Consider the following 17,473-nt stretch of genomic DNA (forward strand, 5'->3'; position numbering starts at 1 on the left):
TGACGAGGTTTCTCAAAATGTATAGGCCTAGTTTATTGTTAATTTAACAAACGTAAATTTAAGGAATTTTTCCTGCCTTGCTTCTTTGTGGTCTTGGTAAGTAAGTCATTTTGAACCTGAAAGTAACTTGAATACTTGTATTTGATTAAATTGACAATGCCAATATATCTAACATTAATTTGATATTTTATTAGTTTTACTACTTACATTTTTAATGTCCCATTTGAGCAGAATTTATCTATATCAGTATTGGTAATGATTGTACAGTTTTCAATTGTTGAATCGTAAATGATAAAGTACTGTGTTCACTGACTGGGATACACAGTCGACCTTTCATACAATTTTGTTAAATCTGGAACATTTTTTAATGTGGTTTTCACGTTCAGTTACTTTCGAGTGCTTTTATAGGATGACCATCCATTGTTTTCAAATATTTTTTACGCTTTGTGAAATTGAAAAAAAATACTCCATAGCGAATTTTACATATCAAATAAGAACAAGGTTAACATTTTACCCCAGGTCATTCTTTACTATGATCAATCTAGGATCTAGTATGTTTAAATTATGTCATATCATGTGTTCTGTTTGTTAATTATCTCATTTGACAATTTGAGTAGCACAAGATGATAATGTATTTCCAACGCGTAGCCGTGTGTTTGCATATCAGTCTTTGGTGCCTTCAATTTGTTAGATGCAATTCAGATACTCCCGTGTATACATTGATTGTCACACTCAAGCAGTACAGTAATCGTTGCGCTGTTAGTGCAGTGTTTGGTAAGATCCATTAACTTCTCAATATTAATTTGTATTTATTACTAGTAGATGCAATTCATACAGTGAATTTCTAAAAAGTATTCACTTATATAACTTTTTTTACAAACAATTCTGAAAATATTAACTTCAAAGTATGTTTGGAACTTTTTTTTAGATGCTCCAATTCGTTTAACAATATTATGATTATATTTTCGGAAAAAAATACATTTTTTGCAACGTTAATTATATAAGTCCTTATAACAAACTTTCTTAACAACAAAAATCACTACATTTTACTATCCAATTGTGCAAATATGTTTGGAGTAGGTTAAACACTAAAAAAATATTAGGGAGGGACGCTCTAAGACATTGGCCATAAAACCTCATCCTGCAGCTTATAAAGCACGTAAAAGGGCTCTAGTTTGCCATTTAAGGGATTTTCTTTTATTACAGACAAACTTTGAATGGAAGTAATTTTCATAATTAAAGTTTCTCATTATGCTGAAATTTTGTTGTTTACTATAAGTACACTACCGTTTAGGATTCATTGTATTTTAATATTTATGTTCTAGCAAGTTTAATAATTAAAAATATAAAATAAAAATAGTTCACTTGACTCACTAACAGAGTTAATTGTTGTAAATTGTTGTAAATTGTTGTTTGTTTAAATGCCCGTTTATTTATTGTTAAAACACCTACATATTTATGATTCCAACTTAATGAGGTAACAATTTTGAACCATCCCAGTCAATAATCATACACTAAAGAGAATCGAACTGAATTGTAATGCTCCTCATGAGATCAATGTACGTGTTATTTTAATTTTAATCTGGAAATGTGGTCCATGTATATTTGAACTTTATTAATCGAAATCAATTAATTATAGCAGTTAACAACGTGCTCAAATTAAATTATAAAATGTCAAAATATGTAAACGATCTATTTAATTTTTAAAATTCATATTTAAATAGTATCACACAGACTTCTCATCCCATTGTAAATTGCGAAGCTCGTTTTTCAGGTCTAGTTCATGTACGGTGACACGTGCTTTACCGTTTGGTTATATAACTCGTCCTCGAGTTACCGGTATTGTTTACGATTAGATCGTATTATTTGGCCAAACGATGTTTTAAATGACTGAAATAATAAGAAAATTGTAAACTGAAATAATAAGAAAATTGTAAACAAAATACGACCTCTACATCCTACAGAACTTTAAAATTGTCTTCAGCTGTTCCATAAGTATGAGAAGGGACACTTTACTCGTCGGCTTCGTATACAGCTAAGATAAATTGACGTGAAGCTTCAGTCATCAAGGTACCGGGTTCAAATCCCGTCAATTACCATTTTTTGTAGCTTCGATAATTTCATAGGTATAATTAAATGTGTAATAAACGTTCCAGAGAGCCTAGCGTACGAGACTGTAAAGGTTGGACTAAAAAGTCTAAACTGGGATATATGTAGCAAACATATGTAACAAGCCTGGGTCAACTGCAGACAGATTGAGCGGCGTAATGCTATTATACAGTCACGTGTAACCTGTGTGTGTGTGGTTGTGTGTTAGTGTGTGAGACCGATGGACAGGTCACTGTGCGATTTCTCCACACCAGGACACCAGGTTAACTAAGTACAGTAGTTACAATACTAGTAGAATAGTAGGGTTCCAGTCGGAATATCCCCCATAGTATTGAGTTTTAAAATCTTTCTGATAGTTTGATTTAAGTATGTTTTTATTAGTGTGAAATTTGTTAGGGAGAGTACGATATAGTTAGGTTACTGTGTTACTATGTAGAGTTATGATTGAGTGTGGATTATGTCGTGGAACTCTGTGTATGGGGTTTGATATCTAACACCTTCGCATATAAAAATTATCAAATAGGCCAACGCTTCCAATATTTGAAATTTTAGTTGTATTTAGTTATTTTATAATTTGTATTGCATTTGCAGACTGAAAATGTATTAATATACCATTTAACCCCCTACCCTAAATAATTTCAACTCCCTTTCACTGTGGTTACACTTAAAGCTTCTTTTTGGTACTAATGTTTCGCAATAGCATTTAGTTTTTTTGTTTTATATTATTTCAATGTTGGTCAAACAGAATTTTAATTGTTCGCTAGAGTTTCCTACTTTCAAAGTTATAAGTCCATAGTAGTGGTTTATATTACTTTTATTGCCGAAGTTATACGTTTACAGTAGTCCTGTCACGGCTCTCAATGGTGTGTTTCTAAGGTATCAAATTTTCGTTCATATATAGCACTTGATTTTTTTAAACACCAACTCATACGCAAATATATAAATATTCTCAAGTATTAAACCAGACCCTCTGGTGAAGACGTGTGCTGTCCGCCGAGACTGACAACTTGAAGTTTTAGATCTGTTTATAGGTTATAATTTACGATTCCCCATAGTTTTTTTATTTGTTTACATAATTCATAGTCGAAATTGTTTCCTCGTGCTTTCAACAGTTTATTTTGGATTCGTGGATAGAAAAATTAAACATTTTGGCTATACGTTCAATGTGCCGTATCATTCCCTAAACAAACACACTTTAGAATGATAAGAGCAGACGACGCGATGAATGTAAACCACTCAACGAAAACGTTCTGAAATCATCAGAAAGATTACAAACCATTACTGACACAAAGAAAACTGTCTTAGTGATGTTTCAAGATTAGGGTACAAACATCAAAAACCTTTTTTTGGAGAGGGGCATGTTCTTATACTAATTCGTATTTTTTTGATTCCCCTATAGGGAAGTAGCTATTATTGTAGTTGGCATGGTAAGATCTAGACCCGGGACCGATTTACCTTATTAATTTTGATGACTCCAGAGGTCAAAAACAACATTCTTTCAAATTTATCTATATATTGGCTGGATAAACTCGAATGATTTCGCGAACCAGCAAGATCGGGTAATGGTAACAGGGGTATTAAACGTTACGTAGAAAATGCCAAAAACTGTAACTTTAGGATTCCGATGTTATTCTTATGGAGAAAAAGAAAACTTGTTGTTGGCTTGTTTATGGGCGTATGATGACCAAATTTGGTAAATTTATTTATTTAATCCTTTAGGCCTACTATTAACATTATTTGGTGAAAACACCACTTTTTACCTTCCCCGTAGCAGCAAACCTAGGTACTCGTTGAATCTAATGTTATGGGGAATAAATATGACTTGTTTATTGAAATATTTAGCTGAAATCCAATCATATGAATTAAAACTCACTTAGTCTGTAGGATTGCTGTGGCAGGGAAGTCACTTAGTCTGCAGGATTGCTGTGGCGGGGAAGATACAACCTGCGAAGTTGTACGCGTTGTTTCGCCTATTAGACAATGTGGGACAAGGGGAACGCTGTTGTCAACCTCACATTTCCTCATTCAATTGACGGCCACTGACATTGACCTCGTGTGTTTAGTCTAGAGTAGTCAGTAGTTGTCAGCCAGATGATCTGTGTGGTCCATAGTTCGGTTGTCCGTCTCCGTTCGATACCATCAGCACAGTGCTTGGTGATTCTTCTAGTATATTTACAGTTTTTCAACGGTGATTCGTTTGAGGTTTTTATAGTGTGTTGCTTTTTTCCTGTCCATTCAGTTTTAGATTTGTTGTTTGAAAATTTAAAGTAAATTTTGATCTATCTAGTATTCTCCACTTCTAGTGAATCTTTGTTTTTCTAGACAACACTGTTAGTGATGATTCTGTGTACGTATGTTTTATTTTGTTGTTTTGTTATACAGGTTCGCCGTTTGAAAATTTAGAGTATGTAAAACTAAAATATATCCTAAAATATGACCTGATCTCATACATTTTTTACAGGGCACTAATTGACGTTATAGTTGAGTCTGTGTATATGTTTAATACTTTTCTCATTTTTATTGTGCGTTTAGTTTCATAGATTCGTCTTTCGAAAATTTAAAGCGAATTTGAAACTAAATTTAGTATTTGCCTTGTAAATTTCTGAATTTCTTACCCGTCACTCATTAACATTACTTGAAATAGACTTCTAGTTATCCACCACGTCATTTTCTCGCTTGTTTCGTTTTAGAGTTTCATTGTTTGATAGTTGAGAGTTAACTTGTTAAAACTCGAGTACTTGCCGATCTGCAAACTCGAGATCGATGTTACGTAACATATCACAACCTTTTCCGCGTTAATCCTCGATAAAAGTTATCCAACTTGATAACGGTTGCGGCGTCATCTCCGGCGTGCGGGAGTTCAAACACGGTTCAAAGTCAGTTTACGTAGAGAACGCCGCGCGTCTGTTTCTGTTTACCCACTTTTCTGGATCCACGGACTAGACTATAGACACCCTCTCGGCGTGAGGTGCCACCGATAAGACCTTGTGATAAGTGATAAGCGGCGAGGTCAGCCCGTATCAATCAGCTGTTAACCAGTCGCGTCCGATATTCGCGGAGTGCCACAAGGATCTTGTTTGGTTCCCTCGCTCTTCTGCTCTTCACCATGGAGCTGTGTTCGTACGCTTGTCTGAAGGAGATGTACGACAAAGTACACGAGAAGCTGGAGGACGTGGAGGAGGAGGTTGTAGTTGTAAGTGATTTGTTTGTGTTTGAGCGGGGACGGAATTTGGAGGTTTAATCGTTTTGTGCAAACTTGGCATTCACAATCGTCAGTAGTCGTTTTAAGTAAATAAGGGAAATTATCATTTTACGACAACCACAGTATAAGTATGTGAAAAATGCACAGCTGAAGTTTTAGGTTTTGCTTTTATATCAACCTAACTCAACCAAAACTAGCAGAGTGCACAGTATTTGTAGATAATCATAACATTTCAACAACAACAAAAACATAGAGATGGTGGTGTAAAGGAACATGCCATTCTTTTTACTAAATCCCTAAATATAACCGCTTTTAAATTAATCTTGATTTAGGTTTCACTTCAATTGCCATTCAAATTTCTCACAACACAATCCTAAGCTATGAAAATTAACTGTATTTACATAGGAAGTAAAGATGCTGCAGAATTTAGTTGTTTATCAACGCTTTAAAAGTCTAAATCACTTCAATTCTTCAAGTATTGACTTTGAAGAGTTTAAGTTGCCTTTTTATTGTAAAATCTCAAGCTTTTGTTGTAGCTGATGACATTTGAGTGCGCTGATGTTACTGAAATTATTTTTGTGGAGATTTTAAGATCAGTGCTTTACTCTTTAGTTTTACTGGAGGAAAATTGATTGTTTACAAATAGATTGCTATATTTAGGTTGAGTAGTTTAATTGTTTAAAGGTAATTAGATAACTTTGAAAACAAAACTATATACTGCAGGGATCTAACCTTTAATTTTTCTTCATCTGATAAGGGTGATACATCTTTAAGGGAGTATGTTTAATCTATGGTTCAATGCAACCAGGTATTTGAGAAACATTTTGGTGACAGCTATTATAACGTTGTAAATTATTGTATTTCAAAAACTTTCTGTAAGAGTTGGACACTAAGTTAATGAATTGAACGATTAGTTAAGGTCAGAGTCCGACATTGCACTTGATGTAAACAAGTGGATTTAATCACTGAAATATATAATTGGGTTTTGTAATGTGTTTTTGTTAATTAGTTAATGTTGAAAATGTGATTTAATGGGAAATCTGTTGGTATTCAAATAGTTAACCAGGCACTGTACTTGTATTTGGTTGCTTTCACTTTTTAAAATTTTAAGCTGACAGTCAATGTATCTGTTTTTAATTTAATAACATTTAATGTTTTCAGTCACTTTACTTACTTTTAGTCAAACAGCATCTAATTAATAGGAAGTTTGTGTTTGAATCTAATCCAACAAAAATAGCATAAGGCTCGGTGAGTGCCTAAAGAAATTAGCAATGTACATAAAAAGATTCCCCATATGTATGGACATAATATTGTATCCAATAGTCATTAATACTATGTACTTCGTTTATCTTTCAAATATCTCACAATCAATAGGTACAGAAAATAATGTAGTTTCCCAAATTTAATAGTTATTTGTGATACTAGTGAGAAAAGTTGCATTTTGTTAATAATATAAAAAGTTACTCAGCAAGCCTTGCGCGTCAATTTTGTCAAGCTAAAAAAAAGAAACTTTAAACACAAATTGCACATTATTTCGTCATTGTTTGTACATTTTTAAGTTGTTACTAGTGACAATTAAAAATCTTTCTTCAGTAGAAACATAATTTTATAAAACACTAGCTGGCCTGACAGACGCTGTCCTGTCCTGATGTGGTTTTATGTCAAATGCTCGTTCATTTTCAAGATGAGCTCGTTTGCATGGCTCAATCACGTCCCGGTTGAAGTTCGTTCACTACGCTCACTCACCTTTAGGTTGGAGTTCATTCGCTGCACTCACTTGCCTTCAGGTTAGCTCGTTCACTACGCTAACTCGCCTCCAGGTTGAAGTTTGTTCGCTCACTAACCTTTTGGTTGCAAATTAGCTGTTGTCATAAATAAAAATAATAATAACAGCGCTGCACCCTGTTGGTTAACCTATTAACTTTTTAATGCTATTGAACATCACAGAATCAAATTGTTTAGTTGAACCAGCTGTTAAGATTCTTTAATTCCACTTAAATATGAGTACTCATAAGGTTAACATGGGGAACTCCAGAGCCACTGGGGAGGAGCCCTTTTGACAGATCTGCACCAAACTTCACAAAAACCATCCTTGAATAATGCTTAATAATGCCTGAAAGTTTCATTACAATCTGTCGAACGGTTTCGGAGTCCATAAAGGACAAACAAACAAACAAACATACATTGGATTTTATATATATAGATTAATTCAATACAATGGTGTTAAAACAATTGGAAACATTTTAATCTGTGAACTATTTTTCTTTGAATATCATACCTACCTGTTCACAGCAATTGGTGAAATTAGCATTGATTTAGCATAATTGTCCACAGGTGGACCTAAGTTTTATTTTACACAGTTTTCGTTCGAAGTGAGAAAAGTAATAGATTAAGATGTTTGAGAATATGAAGATATTGTAGTAGATGTTAAGAATTCAGCTTTTTTTTAAACAAATTCAAGTGACCAAAATTCCACTTTGTTTTAAAAACTTTGTACAAATCAATAATAAAATTGAATGTAAGATTTACTGGTTTAGTAAATTTAGAATGTGAGTAGTATTTTTAGAAGTCTGTAACCAGAATGTATTATGTTGCAGTACTTGGACATCGGAGAGGACCTGAACGTTCCAGATGACTTCACACAGAAGGAGATGTCGACGGGGATGTGGTGGCGGCACTTGGTGGCGGGTGGCGTGGCAGGGGCCGTCTCTCGTACCTGCACTGCGCCCCTGGACAGGGCTAAAGTGTACCTACAGGTACAGAATAACTGACATTGTCAAGACTATTGTAGGATAACCAAGTGGCTATAGTAATACCAGAAACAAAAGAACCCTGGGCCGTTTCGAGCCGCGCAGGTTTGAATGGTACGCCACACCTACCACGTGATCTTTTCGTTTCTGCGCAGGTTGTTTTGTTCGTGGTATGTCTATAGTTAAGAATTCTTTGGAAAGAGGATGCATTTAATCTAGTTTACCTGAGATTTAGGGTACAGAAGCTGATAGATACACAATAAAATAGACAAAATATAATACTGATATTTTGTCCTAATTAAGGTCTTTTTTAGAGAGTAGGTTGACCAGAAATAGTAATCAAACTGTGGTAATACCCTTCTAATCATCACAAAATTTGGCCACATGATGCAAAGTCATCATCAATGTTTACATTTCTGTTGTTTACAAACATAACTTAAAATATAGTCTGATCAGCAGCGTTTTCCAATGTGCCATAAACAGATTTTGAAGTTAGCCAACCGAATAATTTACCATGTGTTTTTCTGTTCCCTATTTGAAGTTGCCCAAAAACAACGGTTTTGCGGAAGATTTAGAGAAATAAAAACTACTGTTTTGCAGATCAGACAGTATGACTAAAATGATTTTTTATTCAATTTTCTCTTCAACTGAATCTCCGATTAAGTCTTTTGTCAGTATGATTTTTTTGTGACTTTTGATTGTGTATCTATTAGTATCCTAGACTTAATCTTTCTTAAGTTAGCTAGCTGAACTCTACCCCCTTTCTGAAAAATGCTAACATTTTCATTATTTTTAAACATCATCACCATCTTGTTGTGTATTTTAAGCTGATTGTGAATTTTAGATGAGCATAAAATGTAGTGACACAATCTCTGTAGCTTTGTGTTGTTTATTTAGTCAAGACCATGCATTATCTTAATAATCTAAGACTGTTTGGTCAAGTATTGAACTGATTGATTGATTACTAGACAAGCACTATATAAAAAATCATTCGGCTACTAAGTTTTGTTATATTTGTTGCTAGTATAAATTGTTTACTTAGCAAGAATGTTTATTTACGGTATTTGCCTAAATGAAATTGCAATAATAACTGAATATGAAAATCGCCAATTCCACTGTAATATACGCATTTCAAACCACTGAGATAGATAGTTTGTCGTACACTTTGAGTGGTAATCCACTTCAAGGCTGTAGAGATTACATAAGAAATTCTATGACAATAGAACATTGTGTTGTCTGGTTATGTAATGCATTTATGTTAATTTCAAACTGGATGGATATAATTAACTTTTTGGGAAATATGGAGTATTTTGGGTACATTTTGCAGCGATGCTTGATATTGCTGGTCTAGTAGTTGAGAGCACAAGACTTCTTTCTTGGAGGAAAAAGGTTCACATACGGCAAATCACCAATGGCTTCTAATCGTGCAACAATGAACCCAGCTGTCCTTGATCCGGGCTTTTAATATTGGTGCTTACTATTGAAACAGCTGTTTGTAGTCAGTAACAAAGGTACACAGGTCATCACACTCCATTCTACACTCATCCTTCACTCTTGGGTTAAAATAACCATCAAGGTGGCGTCCCCATCTCAAGAATTGATAATTGATAATGCCACTTGATATATTTGGTGGATCATCTCTAAAGAACCAAAAAGGTTGAATAGGTTTAGACTGGAACCTCCCTTGATCTTTGGGCTTTTAAATAACTGCTTCTAAGTGAAGAACAGCTGGTCTTAGTCAGTATAGGAGCTACATTGATCTTGTCAATTCATTGTACGCTCACCCTTCTTGAATTGAATTGAATGACCTGATCTTAGTCTGTGACACATCTATTATCTCATCCTTCAGTTATCTTTGCATTAAAGCTGTTTGGGCGGGTGGGAACACTAGTGGTAAGATCAGTAATTCTCAAAGTCACCGCGTATGCCGCCACTGTCGCTTTTAACAGGGAGATTAGCGGGACGTAGTGTGGTCAGTTTGACTGTAGAAGGTGATTTTCCAACACACCGGTCAAGATTACTATATTAAATCACCTGTTGCCCTCTGAAAATGACATATTATGAATGAACTGAAATTGTCTAGTGTTTGCAAATTTGGAATGAAACTATTATCTTCATAAAAAACGTAGTATAAGATATAATGCCAAATTTTCAAATTTGTCAGGCCTGTGGTTAAAACCCTACGTTTGTACCAAAATTTAGAAAAATTGCTTTTTTCAAGCCCTGTAAGTCCTACATTATTTATCAGAATCATTTAACCCTTTTACTGCCAACCGGTTTTTTATATGTTACTTGAAAAATGCCGGGTCTAAGGTAAGGCTAATATGCGAAGACTGCCAGGCCTGATTTGAGGAAAATTCAGTATTTCACAAAAACTTGTGTATTTTTTTTATTTTCCATCAGAATTTGATAAATAAGGCCTTGTTTTGTTTCTAATAAACAACCAGTCTTCATAAAAACATATAATAAATATTATAGGAAAAAAATTTTTTTTTGAACATAAATTTATATAGTCAAAATTTTTTTTATATTTTATTTTTTAGGTTTGGCGTATAAAAACTATACCTAAAACAAACACATGCATAAATGTAATTATTTTAGTTTGTAGAGCATGCATAGGTTATTACATAAACAAACTTTCATGCCCTTACCTTGAAAATTGTAGAAGTTGTGATTTTTTTTCGAAATTTCGTCAAATAAAAAGTTTACACGTTTAGGTGAAAACACTTTACTAAGAGTTTGTTCATGATCATATATACACAAGTGGCCTAAATGTTTTGTAATTCACAATAATGTACATTGCTAGAGAGCTGAAATAATGGAAAAAAAAACTTATGTAGCCTACAAATAAATTTAAAAGAATATTTACAATATTTACAAATGAAAAAGTTCCGATCATTGGCATTTGTGTTCACCGAAACACGTAGGATGAACCCCTTTCTTGCATCTCTTGCAAACAGTCCTGCTCCTCTTCCTGGTCCCTCCTGCACTTGTACTTTGTAGGCTACACACAGAACAATTTCTTAACATTCTTCCGGGTAGAGATTCTAGGCCGAATCCAGAAGCTTCTCCAGCGTCTCCGCCACCGCCCACCTCAGCAACATGTGGCTGGTTCTTCAGCATTAGCCAATCAGTAGAGAGCTCTTCAATTATGGAGTTGGTATAGTTAAATCTTGACAGTAATTTACCAGAACAATTTTCCTTGTAAATGATATACGAGTTGAGAATCATCCTGCCAAATATATTAAACACAACCTTCTTCCAGTACTTGACAGTTCTGCGCTCATCTAAATAACAGTAGAGCATTTGGTCTGAGCCATCAATCCCCCCCATATACATATTGTAAGTATCTATAATTTCAGGTCTCACTTTTGGGTTTTCTTCATGTCTTTTCCTTCTTCTTACTTCCACTGACTTTGCAGATGCTTTTGTAGAGAGTAAAAGCACTGGTTTCTTTTGAGAAGCTTTTTCTCGATATCCCAAAAAAAGCGTGTTCTCCTTCCGCAAATACGTCTTCTGGCCAACAGCAAACTTTTCTTTCAGCTGTGGAGGTATTCCTTTTCTATTTTTCCTAATTGTGCCAGTCATGTAGGTTTGGTTTTCGTAAAGGTGGTTCGCCAGAGGGATGCTCGTAAAAAAATTGTCAAGGAAGAGATGGTAGCCTTTTCGCAAATACTGACCTATCTCTAAAAGCTTGGTGACAACTTTGAATGCAAGGCCAGTTGATTTTCTCTTGTTCTTATTTCCTTTGTAGCAAAAAAAAGCCAAACAATACCTGGAGACAGAGTCACACAACATCCACATTTTGATGCCCCAACGATGGTGGTGCTTGTTGGGCAGGTATTGCATAATTTGTGAATGACTCTTAGTGCCAACCAGGCTTTCGTCAATTGATATCTCACGATGAGGGGTGTAATAAGTCCTAAAAATCCTGTTTGCATGATCCAATAGGGGGTTAAATTTAGCACAGGGGTCATAATTTGGATCACCTGGTTTAGCCAAAGTGCTATTGTCGACTATGTGAAAAAATTGCAATAGACACTCAAACCTGTTCCTACTAAACATTTTTCCAAACCAAGGTGTTTGAAGTGATGATTTTGTCGACCAATAACTTTGAATAGTTGGCTTTCTTACAAGACCCATATTCAAAATTGTGGCAATGAAGGCCTTCATTTCCGGCAGGGTGACATTTTTCCAATCCCTGGCACGTGAATTTGGAGTCAAGTTATGTATATGTGCAGTGATGTAGTCCCTGGCATACTGGTTGGTTCTTAGCACAAAAGAATTCAGGAGATTTACAGTAAAAAATAAATTAAAGTACGATATTGGAGGTGCATCATGTGGGGGACAATGTTTTGGCCCAGGCAATTCGTCAAAAGGAAAAGTGTGGTCAAAACCAGGATCGTTACCTTCATCAAGGGGATCCCATCCAAGATGTTCATCAGCGTCAGGGTCATTTAGATTAGCATAAAGTACATCTTCCATTTCCATTACATCACCTTCTGGAATTGTGAAGTTGTTTACAACATCGTCAATAACTTCGTCGACTGTACTGTGGACATCAGCAGTGGGAGTAGGCCTAGGCCTATGTCTAGGTTGGGGGATTTCATCTTCTGAGTCGTCAGAGGGGTCTGAATTTACTATGTAATCTGGGTCTTCGTCCGTATCGTCCTCAAATTCTGGACCTAATCCTTCACTTTCAGAATCTGAACTGGGTTCTGAGCTCGACTCAGAAATATTGTCTACAAAACTATCACTCACATCACCATCGTCAACATTCACACCGTCACCCAATAGGTTGTTTATTATTGTATTTTCACTCACCGGTGACCTAACTCGTCTATTACTCATTTTTACTAAAACTCAAACTAACCAAACACATGCATAAATGTTATTATTTTAGTTTGTAGAGCATGCATAAGTTATTACACAAACAAACTTTCATGCCCTTACCTTCATCACAACATTACTTTTATAGCACTAGTCCACTAGTAAACACAAACAATAACAAACACCTTTCCATTCGCAAAACTCAACTAAACAAACACAGATGACAAACGATCTAGACACAGTAGAGAAGTAATCAGCAACGCACAGACCAAGAGCAAACTCAAACTATGTAACTTCGTTGGTTATAGTCTCATACCGTATAAAATCGTCTGCAAACAGCTTCGTTATAGTCTGCAAATAATCCGAGTCGAATTTGGAGGGGTTTGGAAAGCATATAAGGCCAGTAAGTTAGAAAACATTGACGTGCTTTATAACGCACGTCGGCAATTTTCGCCCGATAGCCAACGAGCGTTATTGCGCACGTCGGCCATTTTAGCACAAACCCCGACGTGCGCATTTGCGCTCGTCGGCAGCAAAAGGGTTAAGAACCATGCATTTTATTTTCTATAGAAAATGCATTCTTTAACCAAAAAACCTTAAAATATGCACTATGTTATTTTGGAACCGAACAAATCTATTCTAAAGTATAAATGTTTATTGAGAGTTGGATGTTGTAGGTACACGGCACCAGGAAGACCTGCATTAGAACTTGTATCAAGAACATGATCATGGAGGGAGGACCATGGAGCATGTGGCGGGGCAATGGTATCAACGTACTCAAGATCGCCCCGGAGAGCGCCCTCAAGTTCATGGCGTACGAGCAAGTGAAGAAGTTCATCCGTAACAACAGCAACAACAAGGAGTTGACTATTCACCAGAGGTTCATGGCTGGCTCGGTGGCCGGAGGCTTCAGTCAGACCGTCATCTACCCGTTGGAGGTTTGTTTCTGAACTTTTAGCGTTGACTATTGATAGAAGATTGCATAGATGCATAGCGTAACGCTATTTTGTATCGTGTCGGCAAGCTGTGACGCCGGGCTGCATGTTCAACTCGACTGATCGCTATGGCTGAGGGAACACTCTCCCCACCCTTTCTCTCAAATCCTTGGAAGAGTATCATCTAAATTTCAATCATCACTCAAACCAGCAAAAATGGATAATTCCTACAGTAAATTATATGTATAGTTGACTTTAGAAATATGTCAGGCTAAATCAGCTAAAAAATAGGGGAACCCACACGGGTCGCCCCGACATCTCAGAATTTAATAATGTTACGCTCGGGGCCTCGCCCCGAAACATTTCCTACATGTAGGATCACCACGTTTCCCCAGAATGATTTCCATTGTTATCGGTAAAATTTCACAGTAGATTCCAACTCAGTAAACTCAATTTTAAACCCATTCATTTACTCAGCTATTTTAAAAATGTCAAGCAATATACCAATGTCAGTTCTCTAGCTATTTTGGAAGGGTATTTATTAGGTAATTAGACAAATTAGTATAAATCAAAGCTGGCTAGGTAAGCTCTCTGGTCAGGGTAAAAGATCCCTCTGGTCCCCAGCAATCTTTCAGTTTAGCATAAATTAGTTTGGTAGCAGACTCAGTAAACTCAAATCATTCAATCAGTAATATATTCACAAATCATCCCAACGGCTATAAGAGACATTCTATCCCCATTTTTTGCAAATTTTTTATATCAACCCAGTAGCCTGGATCATACAGCAGGAGGTTTTTTTGCTCATGATTTCTCCTCCTGTACCATTTCAATAAGAGTATAAATATAATCATATATTTTACATAGCAGACTCCTCTATGTATGATGTTGATTGTTAGAACATTAAGCTGTTTGAATGTATAGATAGTATCAATTAAAGTGACAAGCGGGATGAGCGTGCGCTCAAGAACCCTTCCCCCTCCACTGTGGCATTTGTGCAGTCATCTCAATAATTATTTGCTGTTGTATAACTTGAATATCACTAGTGTCTAGTGTTGTGACCCTCAGTGTTATTGGGAGCCTCTCCCATCCTTCCACACTCCATCCTTATTGAAAAAATCTTTACTTGGAAATAGAGTTCTATTCTTTACAAACTTTTACTGATATTTATGACAAAAGACAGGCTACTTTACCCAATTACACCTAGCACGAATTATATAATTTTTCATATTGCACTGTGATCTGTACTCTTATTCAATAATTGTTTTAGGTGTTGAAAACTCGCTTAGCATTACGGAAGACAGGCGAGTACAAGAGCATCATGGATGCAGCCAAGAAGATATTCAAGCATGAAGGATTGAAGAGCTTCTACAGAGGTTATATACCCAACATGTTTGGAATTATTCCTTACGCGGGAATCGATTTGGCTTGTTATGAGGTAAGATCATTACAAGACTGGTACATACCATACAAATAATTAGGTAGAAAATTATTGTATACAAGTGATAGGTTGTTGATTTAGTAACATTCTGAGTTCATTGTCTTACACTGCCATGTTCTTTGAATTTTGTTAGCTATAGCTGCAGCAAAGGCACTAAAGATCAAATTGAACCAACACGCCAACTTTTTAATGAAGCAAAATCAAAAGGACTATTTTTAAATTACAGCATATCATCTATGTCACATCCATCAAATAACTCTAAAAAACTAAGAGAAGAGAAATAATTTTGTCTGTAGCACACTCTTTGTGGTTTAATCAACTATATTTTATTTTATTAAAAAATTAGCTCCGTTTGTTTTATACATATAGGTTGCGTACTACAAAATCAAAAAGTTAATGCTGAAACTCAATTGTGTGTTTTAGACGCTGAAGAACAACTATCTGAAGAAGCATTTGGACGAAACACCGAGTCCGTTGTTGTTGTTGGCTTGTGGGACGTGTTCCAGCACGTGTGGACAGGTCTGCAGCTACCCGCTGGCGCTCATCAGGACTAGGATGCAAGCTACTCGTGAGTTTATAAATATTTAAATAACTATTTTTATTTTTTGAAGTTGCGTTAGTACAGCTGTTGGAAAAGAAAATGCACTGCACATTTTCAATCATTACTAGTTAGAACTTAGGTGGTAAGGTTGTTGCTTTTTGATCTTATAATCAGAGGTCTTTCGCTCAGTACGCATCCAGTCACGGTCCTTTGCTGTAAACATTAAAAATATGGCAATTAATTTCAATTGGGCCAGAGAATCATTAAGTTTTGCTTGTTTGACAGTATAGTTTGATTCACATGTTGTGTGTTTCAGCCAACAACAAACACACGATGGTCACTCAGTTCAAGGAGATTGTACACAGCGAGGGGCTGGTAGGATTGTACCGAGGCATCACCTTGAATCTCCTCAAGGTCGCGCCAGCTGTCAGCATCAGCTACATCGTCTACGAGCATTGTCGTCAGACGCTCGGCGTCAACATGACGTGACTTGTCTGCCGTCTCGAGCATCCTGTGATCCACGCATTAGGCTGTTTTCATTTTAAGCATCTTTCAAATTATCCGGCCGGAGTTTGCGATTCGTAATGTCTAGCGGTCGGCGATCCCGATATTTTCTAAACTTCTTGGAGACTAGGAGTAGCTTACGTACTTATCGCAGTGTTTTTCGAAGCTTAAGTATATCCTTCCCGGCTGCGACGTGTTTTAATTACGCGACAAACGTTTTTAATCCAGAATGTCGAGAGGAATACAGGGAGAGAATATTTATTTTAGCTGTAAGTTTTGTTTTTATTACTTAAAACTAGATTTTTTCGGCGTTTGTAAATAATTAGTGGTTTTTTAAATTGATAATTTATTGTTAACGTTATTAAATAATTTTGTACAGTATTCAAGGGCTCACCATTCCTCGTTTGAAGAAAAGACGTTTTTGTTCTTCTAGAGTCTAGTCTTTTGTGAATGTGCTCTCCGTCTATTTATAATTTTTTATATTCGTGTGTTGTTGGAATCATACTTTGAAAAAGTTCTATAGGTGATAAAATTCCATAAAAGGGTTGTTGCTAACTTCCAGCTGCATTCACAAATCACTGGTGTTTTTATTTTCATACAAATCCAACATGAGTGGAACTCGGTTTGTTTGTCTAGGTTTATAAGTAAAAGTTTATATTTGATTTTGTCGTTTTTGAAAGAGGGTGGAACTCACAAAGCAATGTTTACAGCACTTTCAGTATTATGCTTTGGCCCACTTTTAAACTCTCTGCATTTTACATGTAACCAAAAAAATATAATTTATTGTTTGTGTTTACTGGTATTTTCATGTCTTTTTCTAGGTCATATAATATTTAATGTGAATGACCTGTCCATTTACCATATACTATGATCTGTGTTGTTAAAAAATATTACAACTGTTTAAAACTCAAATATACCAAACTTAAAAGTTCATTGAATGGTATTGTTTCTTATTACCTTGGAATTCTAATTCTAATACTAGAATTTAGAATTAAGTTTTAAATACATAGTTGTGTGCATTTATTTTCTTTTGAGTCATTTTTGATCTAGTATAGAATCCATACGGTTTTCTAATTTTTTAGTTTCTGTCTCATAGTCTCAACATTATCGTGTTCCCGTGAGTTGTATGTCATTTTGTTAATGACTAATAGAAGGAACAGCCAT

At 35.6% G+C, this 17,473-nt stretch overlaps 1 protein-coding gene across 5 annotated transcripts in view; it reads left to right on the plus strand.

Annotated features, from left to right (window-relative positions):
• LOC128993915 (calcium-binding mitochondrial carrier protein SCaMC-2-A-like) overlaps nt 1-17,242 on the plus strand; it is a 62,829-nt gene extending 45,587 nt beyond the window's left edge. For 3 of the 5 annotated variants that reach the window (XM_054418019.1, XM_054418021.1, XM_054418023.1), the window contains 5 exons: nt 7,909-8,067; nt 13,569-13,829; nt 15,094-15,261; nt 15,688-15,832; nt 16,122-17,242. In XM_054418019.1, coding sequence (XP_054273994.1) covers nt 7,909-8,067; nt 13,569-13,829; nt 15,094-15,261; nt 15,688-15,832; nt 16,122-16,294 — 906 coding nt within the window. In that variant the 3' untranslated portion in view covers nt 16,295-17,242. Of the gene's footprint in view, nt 1-4,945; nt 5,303-7,908; nt 8,068-13,568; nt 13,830-15,093; nt 15,262-15,687; nt 15,833-16,121 lie in introns of those variants that run through there. The other 2 variants (XM_054418020.1, XM_054418022.1) reach the window with 2 other exon arrangements.
• The last annotated feature ends 231 nt before the right edge of the window (nt 17,243-17,473 follow it).

This window comes from Macrosteles quadrilineatus, unplaced genomic scaffold, assembly GCF_028750875.1.
Source record: "Macrosteles quadrilineatus isolate MER2022 unplaced genomic scaffold, UCM_ALF_1.0 Scaffold_5__1_contigs__length_97177068, whole genome shotgun sequence".
NCBI classification, from domain to species: domain Eukaryota; kingdom Metazoa; phylum Arthropoda; class Insecta; order Hemiptera; family Cicadellidae; genus Macrosteles; species Macrosteles quadrilineatus.